This window comes from Pseudorasbora parva, chromosome 17 (genome assembly GCF_024679245.1).
Source record: "Pseudorasbora parva isolate DD20220531a chromosome 17, ASM2467924v1, whole genome shotgun sequence".
Classification (NCBI taxonomy): Eukaryota; Metazoa; Chordata; class Actinopteri; order Cypriniformes; family Gobionidae; genus Pseudorasbora; species Pseudorasbora parva.
The window spans coordinates 20,561,512-20,579,160 of record NC_090188.1 but is presented as its reverse complement, the minus strand read 5'-3'; the positions used below and the strand labels follow the sequence as shown (position 1 = coordinate 20,579,160).

The 17,649-nt window shown below is 38.3% G+C and overlaps 1 protein-coding gene across 5 annotated transcripts in view; it reads left to right on the top strand.

Moving 5' to 3' along the window:
- LOC137044705 (regulating synaptic membrane exocytosis protein 3-like) overlaps positions 1 to 17,649 on the top strand; it is a 102,609-nt gene that overhangs the window by 46,477 nt on the left and 38,483 nt on the right. For all 5 annotated transcript variants that reach the window (XM_067420949.1, XM_067420954.1, XM_067420955.1 and 2 more), the window contains 2 exons: positions 11,371 to 11,672; positions 14,263 to 15,077. In XM_067420949.1, coding sequence (XP_067277050.1) covers positions 11,371 to 11,672; positions 14,263 to 15,077 — 1,117 coding nt within the window. The remainder of the gene's footprint in view (positions 1 to 11,370; positions 11,673 to 14,262; positions 15,078 to 17,649) is intronic.

Here is a 17,649-nt window from a genome sequence, read left to right as displayed (position 1 = left end):
GATCCTTTTGTAAATAATAGTGAAAAATCACTTTTTAAAATGGTGTAAGGGTGGATCACCTACAGGGGTTCAGGCTGCAGGGTTGCTGAATTACTAAAGAAATGTTATCAGCAAGATGGTAGAAAACTGTACATTTCTCATTTTACCACCCAACTTATAACAACGACGGGAATAAGCGCAGTTACAATAGCAAAATATGTCGGAGAGCGTTGCTTTATGTGACTATAGTGTATTGCAATAGGTAGCACTTCAAAGTCAATACTAGTTAGCAAATCATTTGTAATTGAAAGAATTTAATGACAAAATCTGGGTATGGTTACACTTAAATTAGTTACAAAATAGATCTATGAGTAATAAAACTTATACCATTAATTGCACTCAGCATGAACAGAATGTGACCTGAGGGATAGAATGAGAGAGAGAAAGAGAAGAGAGCAAAAAAGAGAAGAGCCAAAGAGCAGGCACCCAAGAGAGACAGCCAGAGAATAAAAGAGACAGACCAACAGTTACAATCTTCTTTTTATCTCTTCCTTGACCATGTGACTTTTTATCTCTTCCTTGAGCATGCACTATCAAACCCTTGCAGCTGATCCAGAATGCAGCGGCGAGAGTGGTCTTTAATGAGCCGAAGAGAGCGCACGTCCACGCCTCTCTTCATCAGATTGCACTGGTTGCCAATGGCTGCTCGCATCAAATTCGAGGCACTGGTGCTCGCCTACAAAGCAACCACTGGCTCTGCACCAATATACCTAAACTCGCTTGTTCAGACTAACACAGCCTCCAGAAGCTAGCTTTCTGCAAGTGAGTGACGCCTCGTGGTTCCATCCCAAAGAGGCATGAAATCACTCTCACGGACATTTTCCTGGACAAGTTCCCAACCAAGTGGAATGACCTACCGATCTCAATTCGAGCAGCCGAGTCTGTAGCCATTTTCAAAAAGCATCTAAAAGGGTTAGTTCACCCAAAAATGAAAATTATTTAATCAATTACTCACCCTCTTACCGTTCGACACCCGTAAGTCCTTCGTTCATCTTCAAAACACAAATGAAGATATTTTTGTTGAAAGCTGATGGCTGAGAAAGGCTTCAAAAAGGCCTCCATTGGCATTCAGTATATTCCCACTCACAAGACCCATAAAGGCACTAAACACATCGATACAAAGTCCATCTCAATACAGTGGCTGTACAATAATGTAGCAACGCGGCGAAAATAGTTTTTGTGCGCACAAAATAACGACTTTATCCACCAAAAGTTATTGACGTGAACTCAACGTATGCGCGAGAATATGATGCAGTTCCGCTGTTCGATACATGACCCGGAAGAGGAGGAGCGCCGCTATCGCGTGAGTTCACGCCAGAGACCTACACGGAAGACAATAACTTGCCGGATAAAGTCATTATTTTGATTTTTTTGCGCACAAAAACTATTTTCGTTGCATTGTAACATTATTGCACAGCCACTGTAAGATGGACTTTGTATCGATGTGTTAGTGCCTTTTATGGGTCTTGTGAGTGGGTCAGTGTAAATGTACTGAATGCCAATGGAGGCCTTTCTGAAGCCTTTCTCAGCCATCAGCTTTCAACAAAAATATCTTAATTTGTGTTCTGAAGATGAACGAAGGTGTTACGGGTGTCCAACGGCATGAGGGTGAGTAATTAATGAAACGATTTTCATTTTTGGGTGAACTAACCCTTTAAGACACATCTTTTCCAACTGCACCTGACCTATAAAGACTAGCACTTAACTATCCAATAAAATGTTCTGTTTGTTTGTTTGTTTGTTTGGAAAAAATAAATGAATACATTTGTTTGTTTACTGTGCTCGATTAAGCCTTCTTACAGCTCGATTAAGACTTCTTACAGCTCTTACAGGTTGTTGCCCTTGTTTGTTTCATGCTTCTATTGCTCTCCCCTTTTTGTAAGTCGCTTTGGATAAAAGCGTCTGCAAAATGATTAAATGTAAATGTGACTGAAACCGTACTGTGAGACATTCAAACTGACCAATCAGACCAAACTTTCCCACTATACTGAATGCGTGACACACATTTGGCCTACAGGCCTTCAGCCTCTTTGTCTTTAGGAATTCCAAATGGCTCTTTTGATAAGAAAGATGGGGGTTGTTGAAAACAGTAAAGGAAATTTCTTTGTTCAATTTCAAATATAAAATATCTTTTTATTATTTTCAATCCTACAACTGTTACTTCATTTCAATACTAATAATAACCTTTAATAATTACAATAACCCTGAGAACAATTGTCTTTTTAAACGGCTTTTTGTCAGGCCTCCAGCAGGACTTTATTTAGTGAAAATATAAGACCGATCCAGCTAGTGGGGATTTGGGTTTGAGGTCTACAGGGACGAGTAATGCGACAATGAAATGCACATACGCACAAATGGCTGGCGGCACTATGGGAGGCGTTGCGTTAGACGTCATCAATCTGCTTAATTCAAAGAAGGTCCGATGTTTGGAGAGGAAGTAGAGCTAAACTTATCACTGCATCGATCCGCAGATGGGTTGTCAAGCGTGAGATGTATGCGACGAAAGAGTGAAAGTTGGTTTTGTAACATCAGCAGGGAGATGAAATAGATTATTTACACTATTGATCCGGTATTTAACAATCAGAATGGTCTTTGTACGAGGGACGGGTGAAGAAGTGTTTTGCGAGAGGGCCGGTGGGTGAGCGTCTCCAGGCGCTGATGTACTGGCTCATTAGATGAAATGGACAGTAATGTCTTTTGTGGCAGTCTTTCATCCTTATCCGGGATTTATAACATGCTGAATTATGGGTCTAGCTCTGCCTGTTGCCGCCCCAATTCATCAAGCTGTCGGAGGTGGAAGCGTGAACCGCGTTCTCCCTTTTCCTCCACTCACAGAACTCAAGTACTCCATTTATTCAGCCTGTTTGCGTGGACCTGACACCAACAGATGACCCTGCCTGTCCGCATCTCGCCGAATGATGGAAATGAAATGATATTAACAAGATGGAGGAAGAGGCGGAGTCTGGTGATGAATGGCAGGCTTTCAGTTGCTAGTCAAACACAGCCAGTCGGAGTGAGATGATGGCTCGGTGGAAAAGATGTTCAGCAGTTGTTTAGCGTTTACATGATGTAATGGAAATTCAATTCTCAGTTGGTTCCCAACACAGTACCAAAATGCTGAAAAACTGATGTTAAAATGATTGATTTTTATTTTATCTCTATTGATGACCTTTGATGTTAACAGCAAAACACATTCAGGATTATTTTTTAAAAATGTTTTAAAGTGTTTTATATACAGCACAAGGCTGCGTTTATTTGATCAAAAATATAGCAGCAATGTTGTAAGATATTATTACACTTTAAATATAGCGTATTGTATTAAATATATTTAAAATACAATGTATTTCTGTGATGCAAATTTGAACTTTTCTTCAGTGTAACATGTTTCTTTAGAAATAATCCTAATATGCTGATTTGGTCAAGAAACTGTTGAAAACAGTTGTGCTGCTTAATATATTTTATCTTTTTTATAGAACGTACAAAAAAACAACAGTAAGTATTTTTTTGTAACAATATAAAAGTCTTTAACAAACGTTTTTTTATTCATTTAATGGATCCTTGCTGAATAAAAATATTTATTAAAAAGAAATCTTACTGTACATTCTCCTGCCTTTTAATTTAATTACATTTTAATTTAAAAAAATATATATTATTTGCATTATATTATATAGTTCCTCATATTTTATTACATACTTTTAGCTCCGTTTTTACCTTGACTTCAACAGAACAGACCTGCAACAGACCTTTTTGTTGCGTCCCACCAGCCAGATGTGAACCACAGATGTTGAGTGTGCTCAGTGGTTTGTGGTTTAGACAGAGAAACCATGCAAACAAGTGTTGCATCGGATTTTTGACTGAGAGAAATGTATCATCAGAGCTTTTGCGAACCTGGAGTTCAGGGGTTTGTTTCAGTGAGTGATGGGCACACTGGGGTGCTGCATGGAGAAGAGCTACTGGAGATATTTATGATCTGTCGATGATCAATCAATTAGTCAATTTCAGCATGGATGCTTTTGGTTATCTCCTTTTAACAATAGGTTTTGGATACATGCACATCAAACATCTTTGCCTGCACGCTCAAGTACTCTTCATGCATATGTAAACACGTCTACAAGAACTCATTTTTTCTTGCATCACAAAAGCATATGCAGACTTATATACCATATTTTGAGGTGACGATTGAAAAACACTGTCTATTACATTCCCTCAATCTTGCATTGAAAGGGTGGAGAGGGACGAGTGCTTTAGTGTAATCCAGGACACGCTTGTATTGGATAACACATGCCCACACATAAAGCACACGTACATAGAGATGGGGGAAGTTCATTTTTTGTGGACTAAATAAAAGTGTTTAATAGTGTTGATATTGTTCATTTTTTGCTCTTTTATCTAAAAAATATATTAAATAATTAAATAAATAAATAAAAATTATTTGAATAATATTATTATATATTTTAGTAATGTAATATACTTTCCATGAATTATCTGTCTGTCTATCTGTATTTACAGCATTTATAATTTAAATGAAAGTAATAATTTAAACTTTTTTTTCAGTTTTTTTTTTTTTTTTTGCCAAAAGCTTTGGGACGCCTGCCTTTACATGCACATGAACTTTAATGTCATCCCATTCTTAATCCGTAGAGTTTAATATGGAGTTGGCCCACCCTTTGCTCTTCTAAGAAGTCTTTCCACAAGGTTTAGGAGTGTGTTAATGGGAATTTTTAACCATTCTTCTAGAAGCACATTTGTGAGGTCAGGCACTGATGTTGGACGAGAAGGTCTCCAGTCTAATTCATCCTAAAGGTGTTCTATAGGGTTGAGGTCAGGACTCTGTTCACAGCAAACTCGCTCATCCATGTCTTTTTGGACCTTGTTTTGTGCACTGGTGCGCAGTCATGTTGAAACAGAACGGGGCCATTCCCAAACTGTTGGGAGCACGAAATTGTCCAAAACGTCTTGGTATGCTGAAGCATTAAGAATTCCCTTCACTGGAACTAAGGGGCCAAGCCCAACCCCTGAAAAACAACCCCACACCATAATCCCCCTCCCCATAATCCCCCCAAACTTTACACTTGGTACAATCCAGTCAGGCAAGAACCGTTCTCCTGGCAACCACCAAACCCAGACTTGTCCATTGGGCTGTCAGACAGAGAAGCGTGATTCCTCACTCCAGAGAACACCTTCTCCACTGCTTTAGAGTCCAGTGGTGGTGTGCTTTACACCACTGCATCTGCTCAGCCATGGAAACCCATTCCATGAAGCGCTCTATGCACTGTTCTTGAGCTAATCCGAAAGCCACACAAAGTTTGGAGGTCTATATGCTGCAGAAAGTTGGCAACTTATGCGCACTGTGCACCTCAGCATACGCTGACCCCACTCTGTGATTTTAAGACCTACCACTTCGTGGCTGAGTTGCTGTTGTTCCCAATTGCTTCCACTTTTTTACAATACCAATAAATGTTGACTGTGCAATATTTAGTAGTGAGGAAACTTCATAAATTGACTTATTGCACAAGTGGCAAACTATCATAGGACCACACTTGCATTAACTAAGCGAAAGCGACCCATTCTTTAACAAATATTTGTAGAGGCAGTCTGCATGCCTAGGTGCCCTCCTCTATCACTGACATCGGATCCCACCTTCACTATCAATAGGGTATTGTGTTTAGACTGAAAATGTTACCTTTGATTAAGCTATTTTCACACGATAGAAGATTGCTTAGCAATAAAAACATTTTTAAAAAGATGAAATACAGGACAAAACATACGAGACTGTCCACGAAAAAAACGGGACGTGTGGACCCCCTATCCCTATGGCCGTTCCATCTCTGGTTTAAAATAGACAGAATTTGCTTCACCTAAAAGCATGGATATTTCAAATCCACTGTCCCACTCCAACAGCAACACAGAGCTTTAACACCTTAGAAAAAACGTGTTTCTCTGTTGTTTTCACACTGATCCTTGGAGAATGAAAAGGGAGGTGGTGAGAAATAAGATTCTGTAGCAGATTTTCCCATTTAAACTGCATTGTTCATCCATTTTGCGTTACATGTAATTTTTTTTAAATTTGTTTTATTTGTTTTTACAGGTGATTAATCTGAAGTTGATTTTAACAGGATATCTGTAGAGTTGTAATATCTTTTGGTCTGATGAGATTTGTTCATTCATGTGATGGTTGGCATGTGAGATTCTGCTCAGTCCAAAAAACACACTCTGTCCTCTGGTCTTCCTTCTGGACAGAGCACCTCACGGGTACCAGGGCCTTTACTGATCATTAGCAGATGTTAATTAGCTTGATAATTAGCCCATCACCTGCAGGAGTTTGACGAGTATCCTGCAATGGTCTTCTCTGCTCCTTTATGCCCTCTATTTTTCCTCTCACAGACCCCTGGGATTGTTTGTAATAATGTTGAGCCTATAGCTTGTTTTTGTTTTATGAAATCAAAGCTGGAACCAGATTTTTTAGTTCATATTTTTTTTCTGTTTCCTGCTAACAATTATTATTGGTTAACCAATTGTCACAAGCATAATGTAATAGTGTTTGTTTGAAATATCTAATGGTATGTCTTTCTGATTTCCTTAATGCTCGTAGTCTTAATGCTAAAAACTTTTTTCCACAATCTGGAAAGCCATTTTTACATCTTCTGTCTGATTAGAAAAGAAAACATTGTCCTGCCAAATATCAGTGGAATATGTTCACTGGAAGAAAAAGATGCTGTTAATTTTCTGCCAGCTATTAGGGTACAACAGGGCTAACGGGGGCTTATTCTTTTTTTAAGCCACTAGATAGCACAAAAAATCAGTTCGGCATCTTTCTTAAGGACCTCTTTTGATGATGCCTGTGGAAATTGAGCTGATCCTTGATGTAATCGCGGACAGCAACGCAAAGTTGACTCTGCGTTGATTTGATCTAATATTTAATGTTTTATTTAATGTAGATTTATGTAGCAAAACATTAACAAGACCTTTGTCCCAAAGTACAGTTTTGTTCAAGGTATTCAAAGCAACAGTTTTTATGTAAAAATATGGTGTTTGGGGTAAAAGGCACCCCTACTGTTGGGGCATGATAATAAACAGCTGGCTGTCTTTTAAATTTTTTCACATTACATGGTTAGATTCTGATGGTAAATATCTTATATTAAGTTGGGTGTCCACCTTAGAGATAATCACCATATTTATAATGAAACCATATTTAGATATGTATGGCCAGCTCCTGCAGCATCACGCATGCGCTGTGGTACTCACATGAATAGCGTCAGTCAATATTACAAATTTCAATGTTCTTGATACCAATTTTGGTACCATAGCAAAAACTTTTGTAACTATTTTGTTAATTTTTTTCTTTAAATTGAAAATATTTTAGAAAAAAAATATCTACATTATTGTATATTTCTCATAAACCTGTGTGGCTTGGCTTCATATCTTTTGTGAGATTGTCCCTACACCTAAAGACCACCGGGATATGGATTTTACACCCCCGGCAGCACTTTTTCTTTGCTTTTCTATCTACCACCATGTTGCTTAGCACAGATCTTCTGGCATTCACAACTGTCTTGTGCTTTTACAGGGAGAAAAAGCCTTTTTGCAAGGAAAATATCTTGAGTAAACTCAGTTTGTTGAATTACAAATCAATTGCTGAATTGAAACGTTCTGTAATGAGCTGTGCATTATTAATCCACTTTTACTGTCTGTACATGAACAAATAATATGAAAGCAGTTTGTCTTGATTAAAACAGCTGCCTCCTCCTGTCTTGTTGCCTATAAGTGATTTGTGATCTGAGAACAAGTGTCCCTCTCTGGCACTCTGTACAGTTCTGTGGGTTGTTGGAGGAGAGGCGGCTGGTATTTGTGTGTTGTAATCCATGTGGGGAGGGTCGGGGTCTGTGCCTGACAGCTGGGGATTCTGCTGCTGATTTACTTTAGATTAGTTTGGAGCTCAGCCAGCACTGTTCAATCACAGCATAATGCTTTTTCATTGTAAGAGGGCTGCCCCTCTTGCCCCTTTCTGCCCCGTACACACCACGCCATCGCTTTATCCACACCACTGCCACCATGCCATGCGTGTGCGTTTTTTTGTTTGTTTTCAAATCAAAATTGTGTTTAATTAGCCAGATGTATAGAGTAGAGTAACCAGGGTTTTGGGTCAAAATTGCTACAAAAATTCCCCATATAGTGCAAATGTATAGTAAACCCTGCTGAATTTTTTATTTTTTTTGTCTGTCTAATATTTAATATAGACAGAATGTTTGTATTTGTATTTGCTGTATTAGACGCCGAATTGACATTATTAGTTAAAACTTATAATTACATTTCTGTAATTAAAATAAAGCTGAAATAAAATCTGAATATTTAACTGAAAACTTTAACTTGAAGGTGCACTATGTAGTATGTTTGCAGTAAAATATCCAAAAACCACTATGCCAGTGTTATATATTTGTATCAGTTGAGTTCTTACAATACCCCAAATGTTTCCAACTATTTGTAAAATGTGAGAAAATTGCTATTTTAACCAAAGAGCCGGGACGTCTGATGGAGTCACCTGTAAATTGTGTCAACTGCATTACCCTCGGTTTTCTTTGGCAAAAACGCTTTACTCTTAGCAATGTGCAACAAGTGTCTCAGCAGCCACCGAGTGAACGCACAGAGTAACGTCATAACATCATTTTAAACACATTTAAATGTATCTAATATGATAAACTAATATGTATCTGTGTTACCTCATACTCATGACTGGAAAAGCAGTAATGGCGCACGCGTCCCGTTGTTCGCGAGGCGTGTGCTCTGCTTCATACTACAGTAATGTTAATAATCGCATCCATCAACATGATTTCTGCCCGAATCCTATTTTCTACTGGCTTTGAGGTGAAGACCACATGTCCCAAGATTCTGAGCTCAAACTTGGCATCAATAAACTACACCTTTGTTTTGAATAGGCGCCCTCTAGGGACGGACAAATTACATAGTGCAGCTTTAATATATGAATGTTGCCTTAGCTAACTAAAATAAATAAGTTGAAGAACAAAATAAATAACTAGCTTTTGAAATAGCTATAAAAAAACTAACTTAACCAAACTTCTAATTATCATTACTAAAGCTACTTTTGAAGTATGTGGTTTTAATGGGTGACACATTTTTTATGGGTATGGCTAGGGGGAAAAACATGTTTAAAAAGAAAAATATTCCAGGGGACAAATATTGCCTTTTTTAAATGAAAAGGTTAATGTCTGATACTGATGCAGAGTGATGATGGGTCTCGATAAAGATGATTGAGTGTGTGAATTCCAAGGGATGAGGGTTTTATTTCCCAAAATTCTTTTATTGATGTTACTTTTCAAAAAATTTGTATGGTATTAAAATATAAGAATAATGTGTGGATTTTGTTAATTTTATGGTTCCAGCAGCCAAAATCATGTGCATTTTCATTTTGAGCTTGGATTTATTAAATAAGTTAGTTGAGTGACAGAAAGTAAAAGAAGAAACTAAAAGAAATGGAAACTAGGACAGGAGTTCTGGTAGCAGGTGGCACATTTGAACATTTCGTTTTCCGACTATAACCACAGAGCATGTTTGTCTGGCAAGGACATCAACAGCAGAAGGCTGCGTGTGTGCGTAAGCTTACGTGTGTATATGTTTGCGTCTATGTGTGTGTTTGCGCTGTGTAAGATCACTTGCTTGGCCTTGCATCCGCAGGATCAATGGTAGTCTTCACTGAGTAAAGTTATGCAGTGAGCTGGGGAATTTTTTAACATATCCCCAATGGTGCTGGGCGGCTGCCTGGATAAATATAGACGTGTTGATGCGTGTCTCTCCCTCGCTTACTCTCTCGCTCAACCTCCCAAGCTTTTAATCAAAAGCAATCTGGAGGAGGGAAGTGGAAAAAAAGGAGAAAATTTTGGAATGTGCCAAGATCTTTTGTGTTCCTCGCTCCTGATCCTCCTGCTAAAGGAATCAGCAGGCAGGCTTTCTATGTGTGTGTGTGGAGGAGGGTGATGGATAGCGCTGCTAATGTTTGAGTGTAGCGCGGCACGACCCTCCATGCTTTTCCCCACAGTTCCTGCGAATCTTCCCACAGTGACCACGGTCAATGCCTTTGCTCTGTGGGCATGTGATTACATCCCACGGTCCTTGCAATTTCAAGTTTCAACCTCTTGTTTTAACAACACCCACCTTCTGTCAGCTAACATCACTACCTTATATGCATTGTTTGTCTTTACATTTATCCCTGCTGGCACAACAGTTTCCTTTCTGTCTCATTTTTTCAGTTCACACCTCCTCCTGCCTACATTATCCCTTATAGCGGGCTGCCGTTTTGTCTGTCAGACCTGAGTCATGTATCGCAGGGTTTCAATCTCTGCCAGATTAGCTATTTTTTAACGCCTCAGCTCTTATTTTTGGTCACTACATGATGGAGAACAGTTTAACTGGCAACATGCAGGCTTTCGTCTGTAGCTTTGTAGACCCGCTGTCAGTGAAGACATGTTTCATGTGAACTTATGGTCCCATATTAGTTGATTAAAAATCCAAATAATTAAAAATCCCATGGGGTTCCATTTGTCAACATTAATTAACTACATTATACATGAGCTAACAATTACGTAAACTGACTTGTAATGCATTCATTAATCTTAGTTAATTATAATTTCAACATTTACTGATATCAAAAGTTGTATCTGTTCATATAATAAAACTTGGCTAACATCAACGGATAATTGTATTTTATTAACTGTTAACAAAGATTAATAAATACTGCAACAAATTTATTGCTCATTGTTAGTTAATGTTAGTTAATGCATTAACTAATGATACCTTATTGTAAACTGTTGTTTAATACAGTTTAAAATGCACTTTTTAAAATAAATTATATAATGATAATGATACAATAATAATTATTATTATCATTATAATAAATATTATTATTTATGACTTATTCCTTAAAATGTATATTTCTGGGAAATAATGATGCCATGCACTCTAAAAAGGCTGGGTTGGACAAACCCAGAAATTGGGTTGTTTGAATGGGTTTACTTACTAGGGTTCAAACAGCCCAATTTCTGGGTTTGTCCATTTCCAACCCAACTTGGGTTGTTTCTAACCCAGCATTTTTGAGTGTGTATTCAAGATGCAAGGAAAGTGTGTTTTACACCAGGTATATTTTTAAAGATTTGTCCTTTATAATGGAAACACCTGATGTCGTTGACCTGGAATAATGAACTGCATGAATGTGCCATATCCTCATTTTGTCTACCCCCCCCCCCCCATTAATTTGTTGCTGACCATTCTCACGCAGCAACGCTGACATGAGTTTAAAATATGATATTTCTTCTTCCCCAGGTAATGTGGGTATGTAACCAGTGCCGAAGGCAACAGGACATACTCACTAAATCAGGAGAATGGTTTCCCAGCCATGGGCCCAAGCCTGGAGAGCTGGGGTCAGCAGTGAGTGAACCAGCCATGTGTGGAGACCCCGTTGGAGAGAAGAAGATGCGCTCTAGGTCTCAGAACCCTCTCGACTCCTCCGTTTCTACTGCCCATGACACCCAGTCCCATGCCCCAACCGACCCCAGAAAAGGCCCCTCTACAGGGTCAGCTGACACGCCGTCATCGCGCTCACGCAGTGAACCTCCACAAGATAGGTACACTTCAACCTATCTCTCAATACAACATCTAGATTCATATTAAGTTAACCTTTTTCCATATAATCCATGTGCATTGCATTTTTTTCCTGTTTATGTTAGGGATGCACAGAAATGGGGGCCGCCAAAAATTATAGGTGAAAATTGCATTTTCAGTTTTGGCCCAAAGAGAAAAACAGCTGAAAATATGAGCAAAAAATATATGCTACCTCGCTAACAGTTCGTCACGCATGTGTTTTGCAGTTTAATTGTTACGTTGCAATATTAATTCAGTACTGGTGCACAGCCGCACACACACACCAGAATGGCACGCGCACAGATTATGTGGCACACAGAATTGATTCCTCTTTTGCATCTCCGTGCGCTTCAATGGACACAAACACAAAACATTTACGTCAAACTACCAGTCTCGGCAAAGTATTCTTGTGAACACTGTTGGTTATGTCTTAAGTAAACTTAAAAGTTAAGAAAGAAATCCGATGTGTATTATTATATTAGATGTCTATATTATTATTATATTAGATGTCTAAAATACATTATATTAATTATATTATATTATATATTATATTATTAATATATGACTATATTATATGTTGTCTTAAAGTGACAGCAACCTATAAATACATGCTTCTTAGACATTAATGCTAATCAAACAACAAAACACAGCTTTAACTCGTTTTTTTAATTAATCTATATTTCATACAGTGAACACTATAGTGTTATTTTACATTAAGGCTTAATTATTACACACAAGTTAGACCTTACTTTATTTGTAACTAACTAACTAAATTTTTTTTGAAAAGCATTTTTGGTTTCAGTTTTTGGCCAAGAGCATCCAGAAGTTTTGGTTTCGGTCCAGAACTTTCTTTTTGGTGCATCCCTAATTCATGTGCTCTCATAATCTTTAATCCTTTCCTTTTTGCAATGACATCTCTTCTCCCATGACGTGTGCACTGCTGCGAAAGCAGGACAATAATCCCTCCCCTCCAGCAACCTGTCACTCACATGAGATCACAGCAATAGTAAACAACAACGAACAATTTGTTCAATTTGTCACAAAGCCGATTAAAAAGTTTTAAAAGGTATCTCTTCTATTTAAGTCTCAGCCTTCCATGCTGAAGAAAATATCTTAGTGGAAATAAAGCAGTCAGTCAAATTAACATTATTTAGTAAATTGATTTCCACTCTATTCAAAAACCACATGATAAATATAACCATTTAAAATAAAACAATATATTTTGTTATAGCTTTTGTAACAGGGTGCCAACATCTTGCAGTACTACATGTGACGTCACAGGGTTGTTGACTCTGTTGGATTAATGAAGATTGTTATAGTTTTGATTCTGGCTTTTGATTAAATCTGTCAGTAAGTAGTGATTGCTATTAATTGCTGTGGTGAACAGAAATAATTCAGGATTCCAGCATTGAAGAAAAATATGGTGTAAAAGCTTTATTGCACAATGCAAAAGGATATAAAAAAAAAACGATCAATTCGGGATAACGTTTGGAGATTATCAAATGTACAGAGTCCTGATTGGTAAACTTGATAAATCACAGTGAGAAATGTTTATTTTGCGGTTTGCATCATCTTTGATCTCTGTATGTTGTGGAATGACAAATGGGTGTTTATAATGGTGGTGATTCATTTTCATTTCTGACAGTCATTTTGGCAACATATTGTATAGCCAAGAATGGAAATCTTGTGGTAGTGGGACTTGTGTTTGAATGTTTATCAGGAAGCTAAGCGGTATTGTTCTCAGTTTATGAAAATGGACTGTTTTGTCCTTTGCTTTAACACTGTAAAACTCATTTTTCCATCCAGAAGCAATGCAATAGTGGTGACCCTTTTGTCTTCTGATGCCTTGTGGCTTTCCAGTTTCCATCTTTCATAGTCTCTGTCTTTATCTTTCACTACCTGTCCTCCACTGTCTCTCTCTAATGCTGTGTTTGTTGAACTAAGGCAAGACAAACAACCCCCTGATGTCACAGGTTGTAGTACTGCAAGATGGTGGCACCCTTGCTACAAAGGCTATAACAAAACATCCTTTCTTTTAAATGTTGCATTTTGCCATGTCTGTTGTATAATTTTGTATTAGAATAGAAATCTGTTGATAAAACTTGTGCTTCATTTCCAATTTAGACTAAACTGGTTTTCTGGTATTGGTTGGTCTCTTAGCCTGGTATTAATGGTTAGGCATATCTATTGCCTAACTTCAGAAAGATTTTGGGCACTTTTTAACTGTTAGGGTGGTAGACCTACTTAACTAGATAAAAACCAGCTTAGACTGGCTGGGACCCCATTTAGATCAATTGAAGACCAGATTAAACCAGCTCAGGCCTGCAGACACTTTTTATGTCAAGCGGGGCGCATCAGGACATTGTGCCACTCATTTGGCTTCTATTTTTGATGCGTTGCGTTGCGCTGTGATGTCTTCTTCAACTTCAACCATGGTGAATTCTCATTAAAATAGCATTTAGTTACTTTCAATGTGGACAGACATACTACTTGACACTTATCATATTGTGCCTGCTTAAAAAAGGGTGTGCAACTGTCTGAAGCTCTGATGCTGTGTGATTATTTTACCTCTAGAAAAAAGCCACCAGCAGCCTCTGATCAGAATGGCAAGCCAGGGCCAAGAGGAGAGAGGCGGCGAGGGCTATCCAAAATCCAATCCCAGGGTTCCGAAGAGCGAGAGACCGGAGAAAATCGGAGAGAAAGTCGAAGACTGTTGAAGACTCGCTCTCAGGAGCATGACAGTCCTGAAACTAGGAGGACTGAGGGGGAGCAGAAACCACCCAGGGAACAGTGCAGGACTGACTCAAATGCTTCACCTCAACCGGCCAAACTCCGGCCGGCGGAGCCTGATGGACGTATACGTCCCAAATCAGGGGAGATTATCCAGGACAACAGAGGTGCACGACGATGGGCAGAAGGGCGACAGACCTCGCTGGATGGCCAGAAACAGGCCTATGTGCCAGAGAGGACCGCGGGGGGCACAGGTTTGCAGGGTGCACCGGCTGTGCAGGGTCCTCCCGCTAAAACGAACCACACCCCACAGCCGCCAGCTCCGGGGTTCAGGGTGGGTCCTGCCATGCCCACAGGCCCCCCTGAACTTAGGGAGCCTCAGGAATGGGACAGGAAGCTGCAGCCGAGCCACCTGGACCCTGGCTCGGCTGCACTACTGCGCAAATCGAAACGACAAAAAGCAGAGAGCATGCTCCGCAATGATTCGCTCAGCTCTGACCAATCGGAGTCTCTACGACCGCCCCCGCCCCGCCCGTATAAGGGCAAACGGGGTGGAAACAAGAGGCAGATGTCCGTCAGCAGCTCAGAGGAAGAGGCCGGTTCGACACCGGAGTACACCAGCTGTGAAGATGTGGAGATCGAGAGCGTCAGCGAGAGAGGTGGGTCACATGGATATTTTATGTGTTTGCATAAGCACAATCCAATCAATGCGAGCATATGGATTAGCGATGACTATCAAGTGGTTGTGTAACTTATGTTGAATGCCAGGGTTTTCAAACAGGGGTCCGTTGACCCATTATTATCTGCAAAGATACTGCTGGAGGTCTTTTGAGATTGTATACTTTATAGCTCACACATATTTCTTTAAAAATGTATTTGACATTAAATATATACACTACTGTTTAAAAAAGTTTGGGGCTGGTAAGATTTTTAAAATCCTTCAGAAATCATTTGAATATGCTTATTTGATGCTCATTTCTTATTATTATCATTGTTGAAAACAGTGCTGCTTAAAAGTTTTCTGGAAACTGTGTTTTTTTCCAGAATTGAATGGAAAGTTAAAAAAAAGCATAATTTATTTTAAATGATCTTTCTAAAGTTTGAAATTATTATACAGTAATTGTCTTTGTGGTCACTTTGAACAATTTAATGCATCCTTGTTGAGTAAGTGAAATATGAAATAAAATATTACTGACAGACCGCAGACTTTGGAATGGTAGTGTATTATAAAATGAATTAATACAATAATATATAATATAAATAACAGTTTATTTTTATTTCTTTTTTATTTTGGGGTGCATGTCAACTGTTCTAAACCTAATTGGTGTACTAATAAATTACATATCCAAGTATTTTACAGTATATTTACAGTGTAGATGTAAAGTCTGAAGCTTATTCACATGGCACTGTGTTGTTTGTCTGGCAAAGTGACTGAACACAGACTTAAAAGGTCAGTGTATTAACACAAGCCAGGGGTGAAATGTAAACATTGTGGGGTGAATAGGAAAGACAGACTATGGGAGAAAGAATGAGAGACTAAAATAGGAGAACAGGAGATTGAGCAGAACATAAGTTCGCTCTTATCAGTGGAACAACATTTCATCAGGTTCAACAATCTCACAAAAACAGCAGGTAAGAGAATCGGTTCTTTCTCCTAAAGAATAGGAATAGTTGACACCTAATACTTTTGTTATGTTGAACATTTCTTAAAGCTGATCGATTGGTTGTTAAAGGCCAAAGAAGAATGGATTTATAATTTCAACTTTAAATGTAAAAATTATTTTCAGTTGTACAAAACTGGGTGATATTTCCACTGTGGGAACATTTATGTACCAAAGGTTGATTTTTATTACAACTAACAGGTCACATTTCCTTGTCGTTGTCTTGGCAAGTGTGTTTTTCCCAAGCCTTCATTACTTTTGATATGCATTTCATCTATATGTTATCGTTTACACTTGTGCCAGGCCTACTTTCAGCCTTAATACTGTATAAAACAATAATTGTGTTTAATAAAGGTTAAAAAAATGTTACCAATAAGATTAATGTGGATTTCGGCAACATAAATGCTAAAAGGTAAAGGAGGTGGCCAATATAATCCAACATGGTTTTCATAATCACCATCACATAATGCTATTAAACAGTACATAATTTGAGATGCGGTGTAAATGGCACTGTGGAATATTATATATATATATATATATATATATATATATATATATATATATATATATATATATATATATATATATATATATATATATATATACTCTAAAATGGCTGGGTTAAAAACAACCTAATTGGCAACTCAGCGCTGGGTAAACATTGGACAGAACCCAGTGGCATTTTAACCCAGCAGGCTGGGCTGTTGAGAAAACCCAAAATGTAGTCAATTTTTACCATTAATGGATTTGCTATTCTGGGTTATTCTTGCTGGGTTGTTCTTAAAATTTCTCCTGTGCATTAGCCTACTGTAAAACTAGACAATCATGAAAGAACAAATGAAGAATGCATGTTTAGACTTTTAAAACAATCATTTTTATTGCTTGACAAATGGTACAACACACAAATGTGTTAAAATTGGCAACAATGACAACTAAAACCTAATATATTCTGTCATTTTATTCACGTTAAATCAAACTTTTATTTTGACGGGTTGCCGTGACTTTCGAGTGTCTGTGTTCATGATATGACAGTTTTCTCAAATGAAACGGTAAATTCTCATGTCCCCAGTCACTGTGGCACGGAAGAGGCGCGTGCGCACGCGCCCCCGTCATTCACACAGAGACGCAAAACATGGAAGGGTAATATTTAAATAGTATTTAATACAGACACTGGTATACATTCGGCTACAGTCTGGAGCCCTGCGTGACGCGACTAAACGCAGCTACGGGACCGAATATAGTGTACTTGTGAGTCGATACTATATTACAGATAGCGTCACATTTTTTTTTTTTTATTTCAGTAACTGTTTGTACCGAAGTGACTTCCCTACATAAAATCGTGGTTAATTTTCGTAACAGGATCACGGGTTCCGTGTAATCACAAACTGTATTAATCTATCGTCTCACATGCCTACCTAAACTAACACGAGTCAGTAACGTTACATTGCATCGGATTCTGAGGTAAAACTTTTGTCGTCTTAACGTCATGTAAGCTTAAGAATTGTTGCCGCGAAGAAGAAAAAAAAAACTATAATTATGCTTATTAAAATGATTATTAATGAAAACATAT